At 54.9% G+C, this 13843-nt stretch overlaps 2 protein-coding genes across 2 annotated transcripts; both read left to right on the top strand.

Moving 5' to 3' along the window:
* Positions 1-27: 27 nt before the first annotated feature.
* Positions 28-7989, top strand: itih5 (inter-alpha-trypsin inhibitor heavy chain 5). Its single transcript, XM_088406825.1, is given in 15 exon segments — positions 28-147; positions 207-251; positions 405-568; positions 794-898; positions 1344-1600; positions 1889-2058; positions 2131-2247; positions 2963-3134; positions 3220-3523; positions 5309-5835; positions 6372-6428; positions 6689-6805; positions 7139-7516; positions 7586-7640; positions 7642-7989. Coding segments are annotated over 15 exon segments (2727 nt in total). The 5' UTR covers positions 28-84; the 3' UTR covers positions 7838-7989.
* Positions 7990-9800: 1811 nt separating this feature from the next.
* On the top strand, positions 9801-13837 carry dera (deoxyribose-phosphate aldolase (putative)). The gene is made up of 9 exons (XM_088406220.1): positions 9801-9941; positions 10332-10429; positions 10492-10639; positions 10781-10876; positions 11079-11213; positions 11275-11403; positions 12929-13041; positions 13257-13406; positions 13475-13837. The coding sequence occupies exons 1-9, from the start codon at positions 9911-9913 to the stop codon at positions 13529-13531; spliced, it is 957 nt and encodes a 318-aa protein (XP_088262346.1). The 5' UTR covers positions 9801-9910; the 3' UTR covers positions 13532-13837.
* Positions 13838-13843: the final 6 nt, after the last annotated feature.

The raw sequence follows: 13843 nt of genomic DNA, 5'->3' as shown, positions 1-13843 counted from the left end.
GACACGAGCAAAGCGAGGAAGATGAAAATAACACTGGCGGTGGCTTTTCCGCTGTTGTGCACTCTTTGTTGCGCACTTGGCCAAATGGATGCCATTCAGCAAGGAGACCACGGTGATGCTGACTTGGAGGACTTTGATCGGGACAGTGTAAGCGTTTGCTCATGCTCTTGTTGTTCCTTTAATGTAATGAAGGTTTTTCTCTGCAGGTTGCTGGCAGAGTGCCGCGGCAGGTGAAGAACACCCTTATCAAGGTATAATGCGCTTATTTTTCTATGATAAGAGTTTGGAATCTCAAGCGTAACGGACGGGCTTTGTAAAATGTACTTGTTTTAAAAGAGGTTTCTTGTGAAATAAGCTGTGTGGAGGAATGTTGCCTGAGGTTTTGCACCCGTCCTGTGGCGCAGGAGACGCGGCCTTACATTCAGGAGCTGGCCGTCAACGCCACCGTCATCTCCCGTTACGCCGTGACCACAGTGCGCTGCGTCATGCTCAACCGCCACGCCGCTGCCAGCGAGGGCGTCTTCCAATTCCCCGTGCCCGCCGGCGCCTTCGTCTCCAACTTCACGATGTAAGCGTCACGCGCGTGAGATCGACTCTGTAAAAAAGAAAAGGAACGGGCCGCTTTCCCATCACCGCGGAGACATCAAAGTCTTTTGACGAAGGCCCGAGGGGCGTCCCCCGGCCCTCGACCTGCCGTAAACACGCGTGGAGGGGAATTAGGGGCTCTTTTGTGTGAGAAAACGCAGTTTGCGGCGGGGGCGCTAATCCTCGCGCTTTGACCTCCCGAACCTAGGATCGTCGCAGGGCGTGTCTACCGGAGCCGGGTCGCGCCCAAGGAGAGGCGCGGGGTCAAGCGGCCGCGCGGCAACGCTCGGGACGAAGGCTCACGTCGTGCGAGGTGAGGTGTTGGTGTGAGCGCGCGCCTTTCTGCTCTGATCTTCGGCGGCCTCTAATTGCACCTTTCGAGACACTTCCTCTTAGCGCTCCAAGCTTGCAAAGCTTGAACTACTTCACTCGTTCCAGTTTGCGCGCAGGGGTGTTTTAGCCACAAAAAAGGTACTGAGCGTAACGTAAAAGAAGTGACAGAGATTGCCAAGAGGAAGTAAGGGAAGCAAAGACTTGATCATGACATCACCTCCTGTTCTACTCAAGTCACGGCTTTGCTGCCTCGCCTCCTTCGCGACGTACTCATCTAGTCCAAAAGACATTCGTTCCCAAGTATTTGTATTTTGTACAATTTTTTTCAAGCGTTATGCTCGCTAGCCTTTTTTTCAAGGCTAAAGGAGGTTCGTAGTCCTGAAGTCATTGTTTAGGTCATCATGTTTTGTTCCCCTCCCCGCCAGTTGGGACTCGGAGGCGCAGACGTTTCGGATGGCGGCCGGCATTCCGGGCGGCGAGCGGGCCGTCTTCCTGCTGACGTACGAGGAGCTGCTGCGGCGGCGACTGGGCCGTTACGAGTACGTGACGTGTCTGCGGCCGCTGCAGCTGGTGAGCCGCCTGCGGGTGGACGTCACCATCGCGGACCGCTCAGCCATCGCCGCTCTGGAGGTGCCTCCTCTCCGCCGGAGCGCCGGTGCAGCCGCCGCGGCCAGGACACCAGGTTTGCCGTCGATATTTCTCTTGGTCGTTTGCGTCCCGCCACGTTGAATTTCTTTGCTTCGTTACGTTTTTAAGCTATGAATGATTCGAGATGGAGAGCGCGTCTAAAAATAGACTGGCTTTAAACACATTTAGGCTTCTGGAATCATTCCTCTGCACTGTTCTCAATCGCTTAGTTTTAGCATCAAGCGTTGTATACATAAACATCAAAACGTTTAAAACAAACCACCAACGTTGTCTCGCGAAACCTATCGCGTATAAAACCATTCCCCTTGTCTTTGCGCCGCAGCCAAGATGGAGCCCCCCATCACCACCACCGTCCGAAAGGAAACGCGCGTATGCAAGGTCACCTTTAGCCCCAACATCGTCCAGCAGGCCAGGATCACCACCGACGGCATCCTGGGAGATTTTCTGGTCCGTTACGACGTCCGGAGGGATATGGGCATCGGAGATGTGCAGGTCCGGCTTTTCCTTCTGCTCCTTGGCTCGGGTTCTGAGCCGACTTCTGACTTTTGGCCGTCTCACCGGCAGGTCCAAAACGGCCACTTTGTCCACCACTTTGCGCCCGCGGACCTCCCGGCGGTGCCCAAGAACATCGTGTTTGTAATCGATGCCAGCGCCTCCATGCTGGGCACGAAGATGAGACAGGTGGGACTCTTCCAAAGCAATTTGTGTTTTCATTTGCGCAACGGGTGTTACGGGGACTCGGGGCTCGACCGATCATCTTTCAGTTTTATTTCACGTTCGTCACGTTAAATGATGTTGTTAAGGCCGGGCTGGATACGGGCAGTTTGGCTCTGCCCAAATTTTGGACTTTGCGCCTCATGTAAACGCGCGGAAACTCTGAACTGAGAAACGAGTGGCCGCCGATGCTCCCGAACGATTCTTGAACAACACAAGGCATCGTTTGTGTTCGAGAGCGCCGGCTTTGGTTAGACTTGACCCGCGAGCCGCACGGAACAATCGCCACGGTTCAGTGAAAAAGACTCCCGTCGAGCCGGCCGTGAGGCGAGAAGGTCGGCATCCATTAAGTCGCGGAAGGTTTGAGACGAGGCCGGCCTCGACCCCGGCGATCCTCGACCCCGGCGATCCCCGCCCCCGGCCTTGGCCGAACAACGAGCGGGGTTTGACGCCCTCGCACAACGGCGGCCTTCATGGCGTTTCGAGCATCTGCTCCCGGCCTGGAGTGGATTCCATCGCCGGATGATACAACCCGCCCACGTACTGTACGCGTGGCGTGCCTGCAATGGTCAAGCCGTAAATCATTCTTCTTAATGCGCTCGTCTTATAAAATGACTGACGTTTCTTCTCCCTCTTCAAACAAAAGTTAGCGACTCTTTTTTTTTTTTCTTCTCACGAGCAGACAAAAGAGGCCTTATTGAGCATCCTGAGGGACCTGCGAGCCGTCGACCGCTTCAACTTGGTCAGCTTCTCCAACAAGATCAGAGTGTGGCGAGCGGGCAGCCTGGCGCCCGTCACGCCGCTCAACGTCCGAGACGCCAAGAAGTTCATCTTCGCGCTGATGCCTACCGGAGGTCGCTGCCCGACGTCACGCGCGCGCAGCTAACTTGACCGGACCGGACCGTCCCGTCCCAGCTCATTTTCCCGGCCGCGTCGCAGGCGGCGACGTCAGCGGCGCCGTCCAGAGCGGCTCGGCCCTGCTCCGCGACTACCTCTCGGGTCCCGCCGGCGGCGGCGGCGGCGGCGTCTCGCTCTTGCTCTTCCTGACGGACGGACGGCCGGCGACGGGCGAGTCGGCCGTCCTGGGAAACGGCAGCGCCGCCGGAGCGGATGGCTTCTGCTTCTTCGCCGTCGGCTTGGGCGAGGACGTGGACTACGGGTTCTTGGGGCGCCTGGCCCTGGAGAACTGCGGCGCCGTGAGGCGCTTCCGCGAGGAGGCTGACGTCGGCGTCATGCTCAAAGGGTGAGAACTTCAGACTTCCCCTTAAATTGTGTTGGCCTTGATATGCAAGCTGAATTTGTGGCCTTCTTCGGGGTGACGAGCACAAACACCGCTTTCTTTTCAAGTGTTTGCGACTTCAATATATTTTCTTCAAGCCTAAGATTTTTCTAATCGATGGCTAACAAACATACAACACGCTCTCAGGCTCAACAACATTTCATTAGAAAACAAAACAAAAACCTTCAAGATCAACTGTTTTAGTTTAAACTTGGCATTGCTAATGTTTTGTTATTGTAGAATACGCGGCGGCAAAATCAACTCGGGGCAGCCATTTTGTGGCTTAAAAATAACGTGGCAGTCGTTCGGGCGGCAACGAATCGCAGCTCATCGGTTGCTCATCTTTCAGATGGTGAAAGATGGCTGCGTCATTCATATTTCACAAACGCAACGTTCATCGGCATGCCCCCTTCCGACTCGCGGGCCAGCGTCGAACACGTTATCGGAACGACAGTTTTTGGCTCGACTGCCCCCTTTACACGAATGACTAGCTCCCTGAAACTTTCTGCAGTCAATAAAGTGATGATGTATCGCCTTCATGGTAAACCAAACATTTCGAAGTAGGAGAAGAAGTAGTTCCCAGAGGGATAGGCAGTTTTGGGATGAACGGGCTTGCGTTTGCCAGTGACAATGGGCCAGCGTTTGGCCGCCACCCCGACGAGCCCTTTTTAATCCCCCGTTTTTCATCGCGCCGCGTCTGGACAAAGAGCGGCGGCGCCGCGTGGCGCTTCCCGCTCTTTTCTTGGCGAGCTGTTTGCACAGCGGCGCGAGGAATGCGGCGGAAGCGGCGTCTCGGCCCGCTGGCAGACAATAGGCCTCGCGCGTCCTGAGCAAACACGGCTTTGGGCTTGACAAGGACACCGTTGAGGACGGGCCAACTCCCCGGCGGGGCTACAGCTCGTCTCGAGCGCGGCAAAACGCCCGTGTGCTCGCTTCCCGGACCGGAACAGGAGGCGCACACCTTTTATAGAGAGCTGTTTTTTTTTTCCCCCCACCCACCCTGCGGCAGCTCGGGCTGCGCGGTGGCTCAAATCCATTCTGTGGATTTGTCATCTTCTAAAAGCCAAGATTTCAAGATGAGCTAAATTGTGAAGTCGAGATTTTGCGAGCGGTGCAATTTTTCCAATGGCCACGACCAACTACATTGCGTCTAACGCTTGAAAAAATATATAGCAATAAGTAAGTCAGTATTCATTTTGTTGCCTCAATATTTTCTATAGGACAAACCATTAAATCAGGGGTGTCAAACTCATTTTTAGAATGGGCCACATTGTAGTTCTAGTTTCTGTCAGAGGGCCGGTATGACTGTGGTCAAATCTTTTTTAAATGCTTTTGTAAAACACGCATCAAGTTTTGAAATCAGAGGCCGGCAAAAACTGATTGTGAATTAAAAAATGCTTGTATTTTCTCCACAGATTTTTAAAAGTTAAAGACAACTTGCAAATTTGCTATTTTAGCCAGAAACTTGAAGTCAAATCAGCATTTCGCGGGCCACAAAAAATGACATGGAGGGCCGGATTTGGCCCCCGGGCCTTGAGTTTGACACCTGTGCATTAAATGGTTGTTTTCTCTTCAAGAGCGGTTATGACTGATTTTACATTCCCGCATATTAAACGTAATATTTTGGGAACGGAACGAAACCCTTTAAAACAATCGGTTGTTTTTTTTCCCGCATGTCGGCGAAGCGCTATTTTGGTTATCACGACAACATTTATTTGTTTGTTTTCCGCGGGGGGGTCTCGGGCCTAGATTCTACCAGGAGATTGGCACGCCGCTACTGAAGGACGTCAGGATGGACTACGGGCGGGACGGCGCGGAGCGCGTGACGCGGCGCCGCTTCGCCAACTATTTCAACGGCTCGGAGATCGTGGCGGCCGGCAAGCTGAGCGCCAAGGCTTCCCGGTCCCTCGCCGTTCGGGTGACGGCCCGCAACGGGGACAAGACGCTGGCCCTGGAGACGGACGCGCAGGCGGCGGCCGCTCCCGGATGGGGAGACGCCCTGGAACGGGCGGCGGCGGACTTGGTGGAACGCGTGTGGGCCTTCCTGACGGTGAAGGAGGAGCTGGGCTCACGCCTGCGCGGCCGAAGCCGCCGCCAGAGGGACCGGCACATCCGGCGGGCCGCCCGGCTCTCTCTGGCGTACCGCTTCCTCACGCCCGTCACCGACCTGCTGGTGAACGAGCGCCGGCTCTCGCCGCCGGGTGACCGAGAGGAGGAAAGCTCACTCGCGCAAGTCGGCCGTCGGACTTTAACTCTGGGCGGCGGCGGCCCCGGAAGTAAGATCCGCTCGCCAGTCTCTTCCGCTCAAGTCTTGAAACGTTACGCTCAAGTTTCCCAACCCAATATTCTCCACTGAATTTGACCCGTGAACTTTGCCATTTTTGCCCTTGGGCCAAAAGTGCTCAGCTCCGAAAAGGGACGGGCCGGAAATCCTATCCTAGGTCATCGCGAGACGATCTTTTGGCCTAACGCTTGAAAATAGATGCAAATAGTTTCTAATCAATCGTCTGTACTCTTAAAAATGTAAACCTACGTCTTTGGGATAGATTTTTTTTTTTCCCGTTTGTCGTCGACTGAAAATGACATGGCGTGCGTGCGCGTTTATCTCCGCGACGCCTCGGGCGCGGCCGAGGTCATTTTCGGTCGACGGCCTTTGGAAAGGCGTGACGAAAACGCATGAAGTTATCCGATGAATTCCGCCGCAAGGATGAGCGTTTTCCTTCCGCGAACGGGCAGATTAGCGGACTGGCATCCCTTCAGGCGGGAGGTCGCGCTCATGTGGCAACGACGCAAGCTTTCCTCTCGCACGCAGGTCAAGTTGAGAAGAAGCCGGCCGAGACCTCGTCGGCCACCGTCTCCAAAACGTCAGGTGAGGCCTTGTCGCCGCGGGCGATTCGCGGGCTGCGCGGCCTGTAATTTGCATGCGCTTCACACGGCGAACGCCGGCTTTGAAGAGAGGAGGCGGCGGCGGCCTAACGGCCCCCCTCCTTATCCTCGCCCTCTCATCAGCGGCTGCCTTCTCACCGGTGGCGCGATGGATAATGTCGTTTTCGGCCCACTTGGCTGCTCTGTTACTATTTGGCGCCGCCTACTACTACTAAAAGCCGCCCTTTGCCCGCGTGTCTCCAGCGGACGGCGACCCGCACTTTGTGGTGGACTTCCCTCTCAGCAAGTTGGCCGTCTGCTTCAACGTCAACGGCGAGCCCGGTCACGTCCTGCGTCTGGTTTCCGACCACAAATATTCCGGTAGGCCAAAAGACCGAACGAGGCCAGTCGGCGATCGATGAGAGCGAACACGAAACCGTGGCGCCGTGAGGCCGGACGTCGTCGACCGCTAGCGTTTTGATGGGAGAAAGTCGACAAACATTTATTGGGAGCTTTGATTTATTGAAGGAAAAAAATTCACGAATACCCGCTTGGACTTAACGGGTTCCTTTATTTAGCCATCGTGTTCCTGAAACTTGACATCGTACAATCAATACCTTGAATGCATCTCACGGTTTTGCACGTTTTCCCACGCCGGCTCTCAAAAGCGGGGAACCAACGAACGCAAGGAAACGGCTTCGTATCTTTGTTCAGGCGTGACGGTAAACGGCAAGCTGATCGGGGCGCCGCCCCCGCCGGGCGGCCGCAAGCTCGGGCGCACCTACTTCGGCGCTATCGCGGTGGCGCTGGACCGCCCCGGCCGCGCCTACGTGGAGGTGACGCCCAGCAAGGTGATCGTGGACGGCTCGGACCGCCTGGTGTTACCGTGCCGCTCCAGCGCCACGGTGGAGAGCGGCGCGCTGTCGGTGGCTGTCGCCGGCGGGCGCAACGTGACGGTGAGCGTGGGCGGCCGCATCACCTTCGTGGTGCTGCTGCACCGCTACGAGAAGCCCGCCCCCCACCAGGCGGACCACCTGGGCTTCTACATCCAGGACGGCCGGGGGCTGTCGCCGAGCTGCCACGGCCTGCTGGGTGAGTGGCGCGGCGGGCTCGCCGAAGCCCCGCCCCCGCTTCCGCCCGACGCTTGCTTTCTTTCCCCAGGCCAGTTCCTGCACGAAGAGGTGAGCGTGGCGGGCGGGGACGGCGGGGGGGGCCCCCCCCGGGGCCTCGGCCGTCCTCGAGGTGAGGGGCCGCTCGGTGCCGGCGTTCCGCAAGAGCCGCCGCCTGTACGGCGGCGCGCTGTCCGTGGACTGCTGGTTCGCCAAGAACAACGGCGCCAAACTGCTTGACGGACGCTACGAGGACTACGTGGCGCCCCACATGTTCGACGCGGGCGAACGCAACGCGGCCTGAGCTCGGCCCGCTCCGGGTACTCTTGACTCCGTGCGCTCGGGGGATGGCTCGGTGCCCAAAGTATGCAAGTACCCCCCCTCTTTTTTTTTTATTGGACGTTTGTACACTGGAACGTTTTACCCTCGTTTCATCGAAATAAAACGTTTAGAGTAGTGCTTGCTCCGGGTGCTTCTTTCTATGGTTAGTAAATCCATGTCCAAAAATTTGAAGTAGCCAACCCACTGGTTGAGGACGGCCGGTCGCCGCGGCGACAGTCCCCACAAACTAAGCCCCCACAAACTAAGCCCCCGCAAACTAAGCCCCCGCAAACTAAGCCCCGTGGGGCAATGACGCACATTCAACGCTCCGTCCTGTCATCGGGTGGAGGTCAGCCAATCATCTTTTATTTGGAAGAGCACGTTACGTTCTAGTAGGAGCACCCAGAGATCAGTCTAATTTCACAAAGATTTGTATAAAGTTCCGGTCTTCAAGGTGTAAAGCCCCCCGGAGTATAAAAAATCACAATTGCTTACGAACAAATACACGTCACAATCATGAAACGGCTATCGAGAATAAACCTTAGCTTAAAATGTGCCAGCTAACATTTACGTGCAGTAAATTGTAAATGACTGTAAATTTGGCAAAGATGGCAAAATTGGAGGGAGGGTGGCTGGGTCATTCCTGTTTCTGCCAGAGAAAAGGGGTGTTGGCAGTTTTACCGCCACGGACATGAAAAACAAGTTTTAATCCTCCAAACGGGTTTGCTGTTTGGTAGTAGGCGAGGCCCATTTGCCGACACTTGTCATTCCCAAGAAGTCTACGTGAATTTCGCCGCATTTTGAAGCGGCCGATCGTCCTGTTCCCATAAAGGCTGACTTATCGATCATGAATCGGAGGCATGCGGGCGGGCCCGAGTACTGCACGGGAGACGGAGACAGCGAGACAGAGCGCCGTCGCCCGCGCCCACGCGCGGGCTTCCTTGGACTAGAAGGTTAAAAAAATGGAAAGAAATGATCCCATCACGATTCCCGCCTGCCGCTCGTCATCGAGGGCCCGCGGCGAGGCCCCGCTCCTCTCGGGCGTCGCCTCGCACGCCTCGTCTGGGCTCTTGGTGTTCTTCCGCCGGGCCGATGACGCCTTTTTCCTAAACCGTGCTGAGAAGGTAGGTTCCGCGCTGGCCGCCTGCCACACAAACCGACTTGAAGATCTCGTAGGCATCCGCGGACGTTTCGATTGACGTTTCAATCGCCTTTGTCTTCTTTGACGACAGCGACCCCCGACGGCCAAGACGAGAAGCGCAACCTGGTCTTCCCCGTCCGTTGCAATGACTTTTGACGCCAGTTTGACGGCCAGCCAGACGAGCGGCATGCCCACGGTGGCGTCCAGCAGGGAGTTCATCAGGTAGCGAGGAAAGCACATAAAAATGCGCACATACCAAGAGAGCCTGAGACATTTAAAATTGACAGTGAGCAAGCGTCCTCCTCGGTAACGGTGGACAGGAAGACAAGTGGAGAAATGAGGCGCCGGTGGCCTGCTTGCACGTGTCGTAAAACCTGCAAAACGCTTCTATTTTTCAAGCATGGTACGTGAACGTTTCTGACCGGATCTTTAACGGTCGAAAAAGTAATTGAGGTCGTCGTCACGAATTTAACCGCGCTCATTTGTTTACATGTAATAATGACCCTGCAGTGCTCTTTTATTTCCGCAAGAGGGCAGACCATTGCATTGAAACCAATTGAAAGGCCGTTAAGACGTGCCAGGATTTTCATTGACATTTTACTTTTACATTGAAACTTCGAACGTTGCCAAATGACAGACAAACCGGAACCCAGAAACCCGAGGAAAACGCTTCTGACTGGCATAATGATGTCTTGGTCACATTTTAACCCCTCGCGCCCTACTCAGCAGTAAAAATGAAGTAGATAGACGATAGCAGACCATTACAGTGAACCCGGTTCAAAGGTCGTTCAAATGACGGACAGCTATTTTACTGTGGAGGAGTTCGGGTATTTCCGGTGTACTCCGGCTCCAGGAAGTGGTAACTGACAGCTTCGGTGGACAGCGAGAAAGCGACAAGATTATATTGTTTTGATCATGTCTGCGAGAAATCCGGGGACGCAACTCGGTAAGTGCAAACCGATGCTAAAACCCTCGTGATAAAATGATCTGTCATCGAAAAAGCGTCAGCCAGGATCGCTCTCTGTTCGTAACGAGTAACGCTTCAGAGGTTAACGACCTGCGGGATGCAGCTGTGCAGTAAGACGGGCATATTTTTGCTTGGTTGTAAAACTAATTATAAAAAAAAAAAAAAGACGAGTGAAAGCTGTCCCTGAGCGTGCAATTGGCAACTCGTGACCGATCAATCACTTCTTCCGTCTTGACTCCCGCTTCCCCCCCCCCCAAAGGCCGCTTTCTTTTATCAGGCGGGGCCACTAGTTTCTTTTAGTCCGCGATCGTCCGAATATAAGACGGACGCACGCAAAACGTGTGTTTTTGTTGCCTCGTTGCGCCGCAGATCTGGAGTGGGTCTCCAATGTGAGAGTGAACACCCAAGCCGTGTTGAGGAAAGCTCAGTACATCCAAGGACTGAAGCTCCCCAAGAAACAGTGGCAGGTACAACGACGATGTCGGCCGGGCTAAGAAAAGGGAAGGAACCGAAAAGGGCTCTCTCGCAGGCCGCCTGGCTGCTGAAGGCCGTCACGTGTATTGACTTGACGACCCTGGCGGGGGACGATACGCCGTCCAACGTCCACCGACTGTGCGCGAAGGCCACCCAGCCCGTCCAGTGCGAGCTCCTCAAGCAAATCGACATGCACGACAAAGGTTCGCTTCGGCTGGCTGCCGGCGCGCCTTAAGCTCAAAAGGGTTCTCCGCGCAAGCTCCCGACACTTCTGACGACGACCTGCAAGCGGAGACACAGACCGGCGGAAATCACGTTGCGCCGTCTGTGCTTTGCTTCCAAAGGGGTGACGACCGGTGCCGTGTGCGTGTATCCGTCGCGCGTGGCCGACGCGGTGAAATCGCTCAAATCCGCCAACTCCACTCTTCCGGTTGCGTCGGGTGAGTCGCCTCGTTTCTAGATTCGGGTCGTTTCACTTGGCCACTGCGTAAAGTGACGGCGCACGCGCTGAAACGTTTCATGATTGTGCAGTATATGAAAAAGAGCTCCAACGGCATTCGACTCGACCCGACGTGTGAGAAAATAGGCGGTAAAGTCATTTTGAAGGACGCGGAATCCACGGATCGGGTCGTTGTCTTCCAGTGGCCACGGGTTTCCCGGCGGGTCAGACCCCCCTGGAGGCCCGGCTGGCGGAAATAAGCTCGGCGGTGGCGGACGGCGCCGCCGAGGTGGACGTGGTCATCAACAGGACGCTGGCCCTCACGGGGCAGTGGGAAGGTACGCTAAAAATCCCTTGGTCCCAAAAGGACGAGAAAACAGCCCGGATTCGTTCCGTCAGCCGCGTACGACGAGATGCGGCGCTTCCGGGAGGCCTGCGGCGACGCCCACATGAAGAGCATCCTGGCCGTGGGCGAGCTGGGCACCTTGGCCAACGTCTACAAGGCCAGTTTGGTGGCCATGATGGCCGGTCAGTCTCGCGCAAACAAACGGCCGCCTTTTGCGTTTTCACCTCACTTTCACCCCGACTTGGGACCTGACCCTAACACCCCCCCCCCCCCCCCCCCCAAAAAAAAAAAAACCAACTCTGCGATGTTACGGCAGGTCCAAAACATCGTCGGGTTATTTCTTCAACCCGTCTTTTGGGGCTTGAATAAATAACCTGAAATGTCTTTTATTTCAACCACGTTTGGGCTTGATTGGGTGATCCTCAAAGTCCTGAGTAAAATCAGCGATGCATAAAAAACAAAACAAAAACTTTTTCCGTTGTTTATCTGACCCAACATCATGTGAAAGCCCCAAAATGTTGGACCCAACTATTTGGGTAACACATTCAACACAACGTTTGGGTAAAAAAAAAAACAAAAACAAATGGCTTGTTTGCAGTAACACTCAACACATGAATAATCCAAATAGAACCATTTTTAGGGGGGGTTTTTGCTCCATAAATGATTTTTATTTTGCCCGACTATTTGACTTGAAGAGCCAGTGCGTTGTTTTTCGGATCTGTACGATTTTAATTTTGATGGCGTCTATACATCGGGCTTCTTCTTGCGCCGTCGTAGGCTGTCCAAAAGTCACCGTATGACTGAGAGGCCCGGCTTTTGGCGGCGCTCTCCATTCTTAATCTCCGCTTGTTCCTGTGAATCGCGTATCAGATTCCGAAAATTGAATGCCGATTTCACCCATTAATCTCGGACGCGGGCTATTTTCCGGCGGCCCTCGGCTCACAAACGAATGGAGCTTCGTTACCGCCGCCCGTATATAAAAAGCGTTATCCATTATCTCGTAATTAAGACACCCCGTGACGAATCTTAAGGATGAGGCCGCTTGGAGCGAGACGAGGGGGAGAAAAAGAAAAGGAAAAGACCTGTCTGGGGAGGGGAAAAAAAAAACCACATAGCACAGGTCACTAATGAAGTGGAAAATGTTCATCTTGTTCTGTTCCGTAATGAACAGTCATTACAGGGCGGGGAGACGGAAAGGCCGATTATCACTCGCCAGTTTGCGGCTCATCTATTCAAAGAGTGTCGTTTCGTCTTCTATTTTTACCGGGAGAGCTGACCCTTGCCTGCCAAGGAAGGAAAAATGAAGGATTTTACGCATGAGAGCGCAGCTGCTCTCCGTTAGCCGTCAGCGGCCGTCTCTTCTTGCCCCGGCCCGGCCCGGTTTCAAGAGTCCCCTCTCGCGTCTTCGTCGGAAATTCCTAACCCATAGTGCGCACCAGGACAAAAACATCGAGCCTTTATCAACCTTTTTTTTTTTTTGCTGCTTTCTGCACTCTAAATCAACCAGCGGATTATCAGGCTTCAAAAAACAAAACGGGCTTTTGACACCTTGCTCAAACAATTTTTGCAAGGTAATCCCACCCTGCGGGCCCGGAAAAGGCCCGGGTCGGGAGCGCCGACGAACGGCGCCGGCTTCAAGCGACCGGCGGCCAGGCTAAGCGCCGCGTCTCCGAGTCCCGTTTCTTCAAGTGCGCTTAATCCCGCCAGGTTCCGATTTCATCAAAACGTCCACCGGAAAAGAAGCCGTCAACGCCACCTACCCCGTCGCCGTCGTAATGGCGAGGGCCGTACGGGACTATTTCCTGCGCACGGGCCGCAAGGTAAAGTGTCACACGACGGTGGCTGGCGCCGCTCGCGTTTGTCGATGGCTCCGATCGATGGCCAGTTGCTGAAAAACGGGCCTCGGCGCCCAAAACGCTATCCGTACCGTCGATTTTGCAAAATGCCGCTTTGGGGCGGCCGTTCCGGCCTTTCGTTGGCGGCGGCCCGCTCGCCGATGAAAGGGAGCGCCACGGCCGGTCTGTCTGTGGCCCAGGTGGGTTTCAAGCCGGCGGGGGGCATCCGCAGCGCCGAGGAGTCTTTGCTGTGGCTCCTGCTGATCAAAGAGGAGCTGGGCACCGATTGGCTCACCCCTCACCTCTTCCGCTTGGGAGCCAGCAGCTTGTTGGCTGACATCGAGAGACAGGTGGGCGAGCGAGCGAGCGCATGCGTCCAGTCCCTTCCGCTATTTGAAATATGTCGTTGCTGGTGCAGATTTATCATCACGTCACTGGGCAATACGCGGCTTACCACCAGCTTCCAATGGCCTGAAGCTCCGGAGACGCTCCCAAGACCGACGCCGACCTCAAGTTCACCGCGCGCGCCTCCTCCTCTCTCTCTCTCTCTCTCGTTTCCACCTCAGTCTTCTTTGAACCTTGGCTCAGTTCAAATGGATGCCTGATGCCCATCAAAACAAATTCCTTGCAAAAAATAAGGCCCCAAAAATACGTCTTTGGCGTCGTCACATTTAAGCAAGCGATGCATAAATGATACCCGTTTCAAAATCAACGTGCTTCCTCCTGCTGGAAATATTTCCAGCAGGATTTCGTGTTTTAATAAATCAAAGATTGAAATCAATTTCTT

This window comes from Hippichthys cyanospilos, chromosome 22 (assembly GCF_059441005.1).
Source record: "Hippichthys cyanospilos isolate Australia breed blue-spotted pipefish chromosome 22, RoL_Hcya_1.0, whole genome shotgun sequence".
NCBI classification, from domain to species: domain Eukaryota; kingdom Metazoa; phylum Chordata; class Actinopteri; order Syngnathiformes; family Syngnathidae; genus Hippichthys; species Hippichthys cyanospilos.
Note: the sequence above shows the minus strand (reverse complement) of the source record. Positions and strands in the feature narration are given on the sequence as shown.

Coding starts and splice junctions, on each gene's coding strand:
- dera (XM_088406220.1), top strand. CDS start 9,911: ATGTCTGCGAGAAATCCGGGGACGCAACTCG. Junction 10,640..10,780: donor AATCGACATGCACGACAAAG/GTTCGCTTCGGC, acceptor TTGCTTCCAAAG/GGGTGACGACCGGTGCCGTG. Junction 11,214..11,274: donor CCTCACGGGGCAGTGGGAAG/GTACGCTAAAAA, acceptor TCGTTCCGTCAG/CCGCGTACGACGAGATGCGG.